At 24.3% G+C, this 12,295-nt stretch overlaps 1 protein-coding gene and 1 long non-coding RNA gene across 5 annotated transcripts; one reads left to right on the top strand and one right to left on the bottom strand.

Moving 5' to 3' along the window:
* Nucleotides 1–3,102: 3,102 nt before the first annotated feature.
* LOC126555770 (uncharacterized) lies at nt 3,103–5,438 on the bottom strand. Its single transcript, XM_050210653.1, has 2 exons — nt 4,826–5,438; nt 3,103–3,577 (listed from the first exon to the last, which is right to left on the bottom strand). The coding sequence occupies exons 1-2, from the start codon at nt 5,133–5,135 to the stop codon at nt 3,567–3,569; spliced, it is 321 nt and encodes a 106-aa protein (XP_050066610.1). The 5' UTR covers nt 5,136–5,438; the 3' UTR covers nt 3,103–3,566.
* A 3,707-nt stretch (nt 5,439–9,145) lies between these two features.
* LOC126555768 (uncharacterized) lies at nt 9,146–11,973 on the top strand. Of its 4 annotated transcripts, XR_007606944.1 has the most exons (5): nt 9,146–9,313; nt 9,706–9,862; nt 10,258–10,336; nt 11,418–11,495; nt 11,886–11,973. It is a non-coding gene; the product is annotated as an uncharacterized LOC126555768 (long non-coding RNA). The 4 variants fall into 4 exon arrangements; XR_007606943.1 differs by lacking the exons at nt 10,258–10,336; nt 11,418–11,495 and adding an exon at nt 10,797–10,909 and having other exon boundaries at nt 9,147–9,313; XR_007606946.1 differs by lacking the exons at nt 10,258–10,336; nt 11,418–11,495 and adding an exon at nt 10,797–10,953 and having other exon boundaries at nt 9,147–9,313.
* Nucleotides 11,974–12,295: the final 322 nt, after the last annotated feature.

Genomic DNA, 12,295 nt, shown 5'->3' with positions numbered 1-12,295 from the left:
GGGGAACACAATAAGAATACTGCTGCCGGGGCGATGATTTTAATCGCCGGCATGTGCACGGACTCCAAACTTGCCTGTGTTACTTTAGTACTAATTACTTTGTACGTTCGTAACATAATAACTAAATATTTATAATAATTTATATGTATTAAATGGATTTAATTAAATAACTATTATAAATATTTTATAAGCAATTTTATATCGCTCTCCCACTTTCAAAGCACACTATGAGCCGCCACTGCCTAATTATATTATTATCTTGCACAGTGCACTTTACTTATATGCATATTATACATAATTACACACTATTTAAGCCGAGTAATCCTTATTCCTTACTTCCACGACACCACGTCCTACGTTTAGTTATCCCAGCCAAATGCCAGCCAATAGCGCCGGTGACACATCAATATTTTTGAATTTAAAATGTTACTTTTCTATTGTATTTACTATTTATAAAAATTTAATTTAATTTCTAAATTATAGACCTATTGGTTATTGGTAATATTGAAGATCCTAACGTGGCTGTAGACACTTGTACTCTAACAAACATAAATTAAGGTTTACAAGTCGTTTATAATGCACCACCTTTGAATTCTTCTTGGTAGGTAATTATCAATCTTTAATTACACACACCTATACTTCGATCATTTACCAGTATATGATCTAATCACAGTATCACCTAAAATGTAATTTCAGTTTTTTTTTTATTATTTATCTAAAAATGATTGCCAATAATACATAATAAATTAATTTATAATTTAATGAAATGTATTTATTAAATAAATTCATCCGTCCTATAATATTTCCAAATTACATCTTACAATTTTAAAGTTAATCGTCTATAGTCTATACTCAAATACTCTGTATATGTATGTACTCTTTACATATGTATAGTCTATCTTATCGATATAATAATTGTTATCACTTATCTAGTATTGAACATCGTTAAATGTCTAAATATCATAAAATATAGTATATACACACGTATGTATACATATAGCTATTAAACCATACCTGTTTGTACATTCGTTTCGTGCTGTCGTTGAATTTATTATTTTCGTGTTATTATAGTGCTTAATAATGTCCGCAAAAAAACGTAAAATTGATGATGAAAATAGAACTTTTAACACCCATGCGAGAATGACCACTTATTTATTATTAACAAAATATAATGCTAATTAAAATGGCTCGCTAGATTTTAATTTTAAAAAAATTGAACCTCTACTTTAAATATCCCATCCCTGCCATGGGTAATATATTATTTTATTTTGTAGGTATTTCAAATTTAGAAAAATTTTGATTATTTTGCTTAGATATGGATAATTTAATTTAATGTTGTAATAGTTGAATAATATTCTTTGTACACATTGTACAATAACTGACGTGTTATTATTACCCATTATAAAATAACACGTTTTCAGAACCTCCGCTCGCGCCGATTCTCATTCGGGCTGGCAGTATCACTATAATGATAATTTACTACGCACACAGCAGTAAGGATCTGTGTGAAGATTTTCTTTTCTTGCCGATAGAATTACTATCCCCCCAAAGATCATTAAATTATAGATTCTGAGTAGAGCGTTAAGTGTATTAATTTTCAATGATGTGGGTTTTTTATTTTTTTTTATTTTGTATAAACACTTACACAAAAATATTTAATGTAATACACCTATATATATTTATATATATATATACTAGCTGAATTACCTGACTTCCACCGTGTGTATTTTTGTGTTTTTCACATTCAGGAATATGGGTTCATAGATAAAAATAATAATACTGTAGCACTATGTACCGTTGTCTCGATAATATTATGTCCATGCTTTTACTTCGAACGATTCCGTCGGGCTGTGTGCGTCGCGTAGTCGTGTGGACTTACACACTGTGACATACACACACATTTATTATAATATATATATTATATACTAGCTGAATTCCCCGGATTCGCCTGTGTGTATTTTTGTGTTTTTCATATTTAGGAGTATTGGTGTACGCGCGATGTACGAGATTTACTTTGATCGATTAACTTCTCGGAACAATTCTTATCTACACGACGGACAAAAAGGATAGGTTTCTTGAAACCCACTGGCCGCCGTGTGACCGACGTCCGTGTCGTGCAGCAAAATTCGTATGGGTGGTGAATAATAATTATTATAATTTATAACTGCACTAAAACACATTTTTGAAAATGCTTTCTTATTGCACGGTGAAAATAAATAACCTCTATTCCAAATTTTAAGTACGTACGTTGCGTAATTTTTAAGTTATAGTGGACCACTATAACTTATTATATATTATAATCAGTGTCTAAATTGTATTTGAATTTTATGTGTATAGACGATATTATAATGTAGATATGTAAGTATGTAAATGTTAGCTTATATCTGTATAAAAATAATAAAAATACACTGGCTAAATTTATTTTTATAGACATTTTAAGTTTAGATTTGGATGGAATTACTTATTTAAACGATAAATAATGATGTTTATTACGTTATTTTGTTTTAACATTATTTGCGGTAACTTAAATCTTTTACATATTATACGGGTATTTTATTATTTTGAATTTTATTATATATTAATAACATTTTTAATTTTTTTAAGATATTATTTATTTATACTATAAATTTATTTTATACTAATAACATAAAAAGTGCAATATTTTCGGAAAAATTATATCAACCTACTGTACTATATTAAGTAAAATAAACTACTTATGAAGAACTTTGTATTGACATTTAGACTAATAGACCATTTTCGTTTTAAGTTTGAGGCCCTGGTTGCATTCTATTTCTTTGTTGTTAAATAAAAAAAAACAGTATGCATACTTTTTTAATAAATTTGGTTGAGTTTTTAACACTACTAAATTAATTATAAATTCATAGAATGCTAATTAATAGAAAAATTTAAAAATCAATCAAGTCGTATCAGAGTAGTATAGTTACTGATTACAGTAAAAATTTTCTATAACAGACCCTCTATTAAACATTCGTTTTATTCAATAAGTTAACTACACGAAAACAAAAAATGAGAATAACAGCAGTAAAAATAAAATGCTGATAGTTATACAATGAAATATAGCCTTCAATTCTTTATTTACTTCTTCTAATTGAATGTAATAATAAAAGCCAAAGAACTTATAAAAAATTAAAAATTAGTGGTAATGATAAAAATGATAAAAAAAAAAAAAATTGTTGCAGTACATGTAATGCGGAGTCAAGATAATTATGCAATATCTTATATTAATGTAGATTAATTAAAAACAATAAATCAAATTCATACAAAAAAAACTTTGAAATACTTAGCAAGTCTTTAAATATTGCCTTTACGTAACAATGCGTTTAATACTATTTAAACATAACAAAAACATTAATTTTAAATATGAAACTAATAAGATTACAAATATAACAAGTTTCAGTTTTAATTAAAAACAAAACAAAAATAAGTTAACAAAAATATATATGGACACAACACTTTTGGAGTCAAGTTCATTGAATTTAATGCATGTTTAAAATTGTCCAATTTCTTTATAGTATAAGCACCGTTTGAAATTCTGTTGTTTTAATTCATTGTTCATCTATAAATAAAACATTTAAAATTAGTTATTATTTTTATACTGTATTTATTTATTATTATGTATTAAATACTATAATAATAATATTAAAATTTATTTTGAAAATATTTTTTTATGTAGAATTATAGTAATGGATTAATATGTTAAAAAAGGATAAAATAAAATTTAATAATATTATTTAAATCTTTGTTTATTACACTAAAATATAATATCTAATTTAATTCTGGTTATTTATTATAGTTTATATTTAAAATATAAAAATAATTAAGTACATTCTTGTTATACGAGAATACAGTGTTTTGTTAAACATCATAATCCTGCTATCTAATAATACTAAATTTGACCACTTTCTTATTATCATAAACTACCTCAATTTTATTTATATTAACAAATCATATTTAACTTCAAGTGAATATTTTTAACATGTACTATGAATGGCTAAATTAAAAAAAAAAAATTAAATAAAGAAAAGATTTAAGTACATAGTATTTATTCATAGCAAACTTCATAAGCTATAAATGGTTGAATAACAATAATAATAATATTAATACAACGAATAATATTGTTGTCGTTGATGCACGGCAACAACATGAATAAAATTGGTAGTTTTACATATAAAATGTTAAATTTAATAACAAGTTACAATAATACATTTATTATAAAAATTAAAATATTTTTTTTAATATGATTCATTAGTAATTATTTTATTTGGGTGTGTAAAATAACAAATTCCTGAAGCAGCATTACTGATTTTTATTCTGTCTTAGATAGAGACCAATTGTCAATATTATTATTACTTAACTTAAAAAAAATAGTTAAAAAATAAGAAAACAGATAAAAATAATATGTAATTAACAGCAACATTTGGCTGATACTGAAAAATAGTCTATTTTTAAATATCAAATAAATATTATATAAAGGAAACATAACATTACAACAACTAATAATATAGGTAATGATAGGTAATTGTAAATTGCAATGCTGGTAAGCAACTCATAAATATCTTAAATTTTAAATATATTGTAGTAGTTGCGATAATAAGTAGTCTTGTATAACAAGGAAGTATCAATAATATTTTAAAGGTAAAGCATATAATTCTTTTGAATCTCATAATAACCCAAAAATGTATAGGTATTATTTGTTGTATATAATAACTATGTATAATCTCCTTTATTCAAATTAAAAAAAAGAAAAGCCATTTCTAAGTAAATAATATGTTTTTTTGTTAAAAAATAAGTGATTAATATGTACCTGTATTTTCTAGACTGCCAATGATTAAGCAAGCTTTAACAAACTTTCGATGAAATTTATGCTTTAAAAGTTGACTAGGAGTTTGACATCCTCCAAATGATTTTGTTGTTTTCGGTATTGATAGTTTTAACAATTGTCGACGAAAATCCCTATCATTGAGACCATTGAGTAACTCACGAGGTAAATCTTCTTCAGAAAACTCTTCTGTTTCAGGAACATTGTCACTAGCTTTTTTTTCCTTGTTATAGATTGTGCCTTTTCTAGTCACATTTTCATTGAGATTTACTTCAACTTTTGTTTTCAATGGCATTAAAATACTTCTCCAGGTCTTTGGAATACCATTTGTTTTTATACATGCATGAAATAAATTAAGTGGAGATCCTTTAGTAATTGAACCAATTAGATGGTATAATTCTTTATCTGTTTTGATAATATTTTTTGTTTTTCAGCTACCAAAACACCAGCTTTATGAACTTTCTTCAACTCCGTAATTTGATCTCTTGCTAATAAAGTACCTAGAAACATAAAATAAAAAATATATTATTTATGAGAGGGAAAATAAAGTTACATTAAATATTAACATTTTTATTTTATATTTCTTTAATTTTCTTACATGTATCTACCAAAATTTTGAAAATATATGATAAGTTATTTTAACTACCTATTGCAATATATATTTTTTTTCCATAAAATATAGTAAAACCAATAAATATATCAATACTATGTCTAGAGGGTAGTGCAAACTGTATGGTTATGAAAAATCTCAAATATTTCATTAGGTTGTTACACATTTTGAAATTAGTAATTTATAATAACTTATATTTTATGAATTGGTTAATAGTGTTATGGTCAATTTAATAATAGTTTTAGTAAACAACCGTGCCATAACAATAGGGGACAAAAAGTATGCATTGAGTTCACTGTTCAGGTTTTGTGTTTAAATAAGAGTAGGAAAAATTAATTAATTTAAATTAAAAAAAAAAAAAAAAAAAAATAGAAAATAAACTTTCCATTATAGATTGATATTGTTTTACCATAATGATATGATAGGACATAAAATTTAAAAAGACAATTATAAAAATTTACATTTTTTATTGAATATGATCTTTTATCTCTTTATGATGCAAATTCTTACTACTTATATTATATATATTTTAAGTCTCTTAGTAACTGTCATTATGACTGAAAGCTCATTTTCTTTGAAACTATCTTTGAAATTCAATTTCTCAAGAAAGATTAACTATTTAAGTATACTTAATACTTAAAACTCAAGGACAAAATATGAAATTGATCTTAAAAAATTAATAAATGACTTTGCAAATATGATAATATGTAGAAAGAAAAACATTTAAAAAAAAAAACAATTACATTATATTTTTTTGATAGTTTCATTTATGTGTGGTTATGTTAATTTAATATAAGGTATATTAAAATTGAGAAATATGAACATATCTATTATATATTGTTTAATAAATTATTCATTTTAATTAACTTGATTACTTGAGAAGTGTTTAAAAATATGATGATTGATGAACTTAAAATTACCAACATTATTACTTCTATACTGTTTCGAAAAATGTTAAAATTAGTGCCATACATTTTGTCTTACATTAGGGCCTATCAATGGATTGTTGCTGCACTAGTAAAAAGTAATAAATGCATGTAAATAACCCTATATTTTTTTACGATCTTTTTATTTTATTTTTATTTTATTTTATTTTTATTCTTTCTTTATTTCAATATCTTAAAATTAAAAGCATAAAAAACAAAAAAAATTAAAAATAAAAAAAATTTATTAATACAACTATATAAGGTAACCGAGTAATTAGAGAAATAAAAGAAAAGATAGAAGAGAAGAGAATGTGATCGGTTTAATAACGTATAACTGGCGTTCTTAGAATAGTAACATGAGTGTAGATGTAATACTTTAATTTTTAATTTAATTTTATTATTATTTAATTAATTTACATATTTCCTTTATTAATATTATATATTAATATATATTACCTCTATACATTTATTTTATACAAAGTGAATTTTAAATGTATACTTCGTAAATCGGGTATACAAACACAAAGTACCTACACACCCACACAAACGTAATTATGACCACATGGTATAGCCACAAAATGTATTTATTTAGTATGTTATATTATATATTTTAAAAATATTAAATGCCACCTCTTAAAAACTCCGCCCTGTCGCATACCCCTTGAGCTGTGCAGGTTAGATTAGGTTTAGTTTAGGTTGAGCTGGCGCCACCACTATTGTGTGTGAAGATCTAAACGCGCGTGTCAACTGAACGGTCCGATAACAATCAACAGTATTAAATTTCGCGAAGCTACGAGCGGAAATAGAATCTTGGGTCGTTGTTGCGATCGACGCGCGTGTCCATGTGAACGATGTATAAGAAACTCGCATATCTAAATATGCGCGATTAACCTGTGAACTTAGCCTAACAAGTAACAACAACGAATAGCCTGTTCAAAGGTTGAATTTCAAATGAAAACGGTTAACACTAAACAGTAAACAACCAACAGGTTCAAGGTATCTCTTATCTCCAAGTACTGTTGATAACATGCATTTGATTATACCACGATTTTTTTTTCTTAAATCATGGATTATACATAGATAACATTTTAACTCAGATTTTAATGCCGATTAACAGTGTTCACTGTTTTGACTTAAAACTAATATATTACTGGTAAATGTTTATTAAACCGAATCGGAGAAAAACGCGAACAGCGAAAAAAGAAAATGATTATTACATTTAGAATCTATTTCCAAATTATTTTACCACGTATTTTAACAACATATTATTATCTAGTATCTATTCAGTTGCTCTGAACACGATATACTGTGACGTTAGCGCTCTCGCGTATTAAATTTGCAATCCGTAATCCGTATATTATCAGTTCAGTTTAAAAAATATAATATAATATGTGCCAGAGTGTCAGTGTTAATATTAAAAAACTACGGAAATTGATGCGAGACGCGAGTGACAGTGATTTGAAATGAATACAGGTCGACAAAGCGTAAGTCATATAACAATATTCTTATAAAAGTATATGATATAGGCAGGTACAACCAACCTTGCTTGTGCACGGCACACGGTTTGACAAAGTCTCGAACTTCGTGGAACTATTTATATACTATCGACAACTCTACTGTTGGGCACTTATATAGGGTTCGAGCTTATTTTGTTTTCCGAGCGAGCGAGGCACGCGCGGTTCTTGGTAAATAACGTGTACCGTGTGACAAAATTTCTCGTATGATTAACACAATCTTTTAAACACAAATAGCATTGCGAATAAATATACGAATATAGTTATTTATTGCATCACAAATCAAAATTAATGAGAATGAGAGGCTGTCGTACGTTTATGATTAATTTTACCTGCATATGTAAAGGTCCGAACGCGTGTCCCGCACACGTTCACTTCAACATTTATTTATTTTTTAAGTTGAACAAAAACTAATAATAATTAAAAATATTTTCTTATGTCTATCAGTATCTAAATAACCAAAAATACAAGGGTGATACAATGTTCTTCAAAATTAGTACATTTATCGATTATAAAAAATATTATAAATGTTAGTTTAGTACTAACTCCTCAAAATTACGAAAAATGACTAATTAGTGAGAAATATTGTATTATAAACCTATTTAATATAAAAAAAATTCTTTGTGTATTAAAAGATTGCTAATTTTTACAACCTATAACAGAAGAAAAAAGTTTATTGGGAAATTAAATTAATTTTTATGACCATTTTTATAGTTTAAATTTTGACAATAACAGATATTCAACAATATAATAATTAATAACTATTCACTATTTAATATTTATACTCGAAACGCATTTTCTACCAATTATAGTATAATTTTCTAAATATTTTGACCGTTTTCAAGTTATTTATTTTATTTATGAAACTAAAAACTATACTGTTCACTATTTAATAAAAATATAATATGCATTTTCTACCAATTATAGTACAACACATTTTAAATACATGTCATTAGCATAAGCTATAAATTTATAAAAAATATAACATAACATACTCAGTTATATGTTTATATGAGATTTTAAATAATCGTAAAATATAATTGTTATTTATAATTATTTGAAAGTTTATTGCTACAATTTTTGTTTTGCTAGTAAAACACTAAGTATTTATCTCATGCATAAGAAAGAAGTACAATAAAAATAAAATTATGAATGGGAAAAATATTAAATTGAATAATATATTATTAGTATTAAGAATTTTTTTATTATTGCTATATCATAGATTATACTTTAACCATGTACTAATCCTACGTAATTTTTGTTTAGGTATTACTATATTACACAATATTCATCGGAACCAATTAAATCAAATGCATTAAATTCAAAACTAATGGAAGGGGAAAAGGTTTTAGTGCCTACTTAACATTATCTTTGTATGAGTATGTTAAAAATTGAAATTCCTTATCAGTTATCCAAATTACATGTAAGTAGTATATCACACTTTTTATTTTTCTAATAAAAAAAAAAGATTCATCCAACACATTTTAAATACATGTCATTAGCATAAGCTCTAAATTTATAAAAAATTTAACATAAAAAACTCAGTTATATGTATATATATGAGATTTTAAATAATCGTATAACATAATTGTTATTTAAAATTATTTGAAAGTTTATTGCTACAATTTTTGTTTTGCTAGTAAAACACTAAGTATTTATCTCATGCATAAGAAAGAAGTACAATAAAAATAAAAATATGAATGGAAAAAATATTAAATTGAATAATATATTATTTGTATTAGGAATTTTTTTTATTATTTATACATCATAGATTATACTTTAACCATGTACTAATTCTACGTAACTTTTGTTTAGGTATTACTATATTACACAATATTCATCGGAACCAATTGAAACAAATGCATTAAATTCAAAACTAATGGAAGGGGAAAAGGTTTTAGTCCCTACTTAAAATTATCTTTGTATGAGTATGTTAAAAATTGAAATTCCTTATCAGTTATCCAAATTACATGTAAGTAGTATATCACAATTTTTATTTTTCTAATAAAAAAAAAAGTATTCATCCAACACATTTTAAATACATGTCATAAGCATAAGCTATAAATTTATAAAAAATATAACATAACATACTCAGTTATATGTATATATGAGATTTTAAAAAATCATAATTGTTATTTATAATTATTTGAAAGTTAATTGCTACAATTTTTGTTTTGCTAGTAAAACACTAAGTATTTATCCCATGCAAAAGAAAGAAGTACAATAAAAATAAAATTATGAATGGGAAAAATATTAAATTGAATAATATATTATTAGTATTAAGAATTTTTTTTTTATTATTGCTATATCATAGATATATACATGTATAACCTAAACCATGTACTAATCCTAGTAATTTTTGTTTAGGTATTACTATATTACACAATATTCATCGGAACCAATTGAATCAAATGCATTAAATTCAAAACTAATGGAAGGGGAAAAGGTTTTAGTCCTACTTAATATATTTTGTATGAGTATGTTAAAAATTGAAATTCCTTATCAGTTATCCAAATTACATGTAAGTAGTATATAACAATTTTTATTTTTCTAATAAAAAAAAAAGTATTCATCAAACACATTTTAAATACATTCATTAGCATAAGCTATAAATTTATAAATAATATAACATAACATACTCAGTTATATGTTTATATGAGATTTTAAATAATCGTAAAAATATAATTTTATTATAATTATTTGAAAGTTTATGCTACAATTTTTGTTTTGCTAGTAAAACACTAAGTATTATCTCATGCATAAGAAAGAAGTACAATAAAAATAAAAAATGAATGGAAAAAATATTAAATTGAATAATAGATTATTTGTATTAAGAATTTTTTTATCATTGCTATATCATAGATTATACGTTAACCATGTACTAATCCTACGTAATTTTTGTTTAGGTATTACTATATTACACAATATTCATCGGAACCAATTGAATCAAATGCATTAAATTCAAAACTAATGGAAGGGGAAAAGGTTTTAGTCCCTACTTAATATTATCTTTGTATGAGTATGTTAAAAATTGAAATTTCTTATCAGTTATCCAAATTACATGTAAGTAGTATATAACAATTTTTATTTTTCTAATAAAAAAAAAAGTATTCATCAAACACATTTTAAATACATGTCATTAGCATAAGCTATAAATTTATAAATAATATAACATAACATACTCAGTTATATGTTTATATGACATTTTAAATAATCGTATAACATAATTGTTATTTATAATTATTTGAAAGTTTATTGCTACAATTTTTGTTTTGCTAGTAAAACACTAAGTATTTATCTCATGCAAAAGAAAGAAGTACAATAAAATAAAAATATGAATGGAAAAAAATTAAATGAATAATAGATTATTTGTATTAAGAATTTTTTTATATTCCTATATCATAGATTATACGTTAACCATGTACTAATCCTACGTAATTTTTTGTTAGGTATACTATATTACACAATATTCATCGGAAGCAATTGAATCAAATGCATTAAATTCAAAACTAAAGAAAGGGGAAAAGGTTTTAGGCCCTACATAACATTAGCTTTGTATGAGTATGTTAAAAATTGAAATTCCTTATCAGTTATCCAAATTACATGTAAGTAGTATATAACAATTTTTATTTTTCTAATAAAAAAAAAAGTATTCATCAGACACATTTTAAATACATGTCATTAGCATAAGCTATAAATGTATAAAAAATATAACATAACGTACTCAGTTATATGTTTATATGAGATTTTAAATAATCGTATAACATAATTGTTATTTATAATTATTTGAAAGTTTATTGCTACAATTTTTGTTTTGCTAGTAAAACACTAAGTATTTATCTCATGCATAAGAAAGAAGTACAATAAAAATAAAAATATGAATGGAAAAAATATTAAATTGAATAATAGATTATTTGTATTAAGAATTTTTTTATCATTGCTATATCATAGATTATACGTTAACCATGTACTAATCCTACGTAATTTTTGTTTAGGTATTACTATATTACACAATATTCATCGGAACCAATTGAATCAAATGCATTAAATTCAAAACTAATGGAAGGGGAAAAGGTTTTAGTCCCTACTTAATATTATCTTTGTATGAGTATGTTAAAAATTGAAATTCCTATCAGTTATCCAATTACATGTAAGTAGTATATAACAATTTTTATTTTTCTAATAAAAAAAAAAGTATCATCAAACACATTTAATACATGTCATTAGCATAAGCTATAAATTTATAAATAATATAACATAACATACTCAGTTATATGTTTATATGAGATTTTAAATAATCGTATAACATAATTGTTATTTATAATTATTTGAAAGTTTATTGCTACAATTTTTGTTTTGCTAGTAAAACACTAAGTATTTATCTCATGCATAAGAAAGAAGTACA

This window comes from Aphis gossypii, unplaced genomic scaffold, assembly GCF_020184175.1.
Source record: "Aphis gossypii isolate Hap1 unplaced genomic scaffold, ASM2018417v2 Contig01084, whole genome shotgun sequence".
Lineage (NCBI taxonomy): Eukaryota > Metazoa > Arthropoda > Insecta > Hemiptera > Aphididae > Aphis > Aphis gossypii.
The sequence above is the reverse complement of the archived record's forward strand: the minus strand, read 5'-3'. Positions and strand labels throughout refer to the sequence as shown.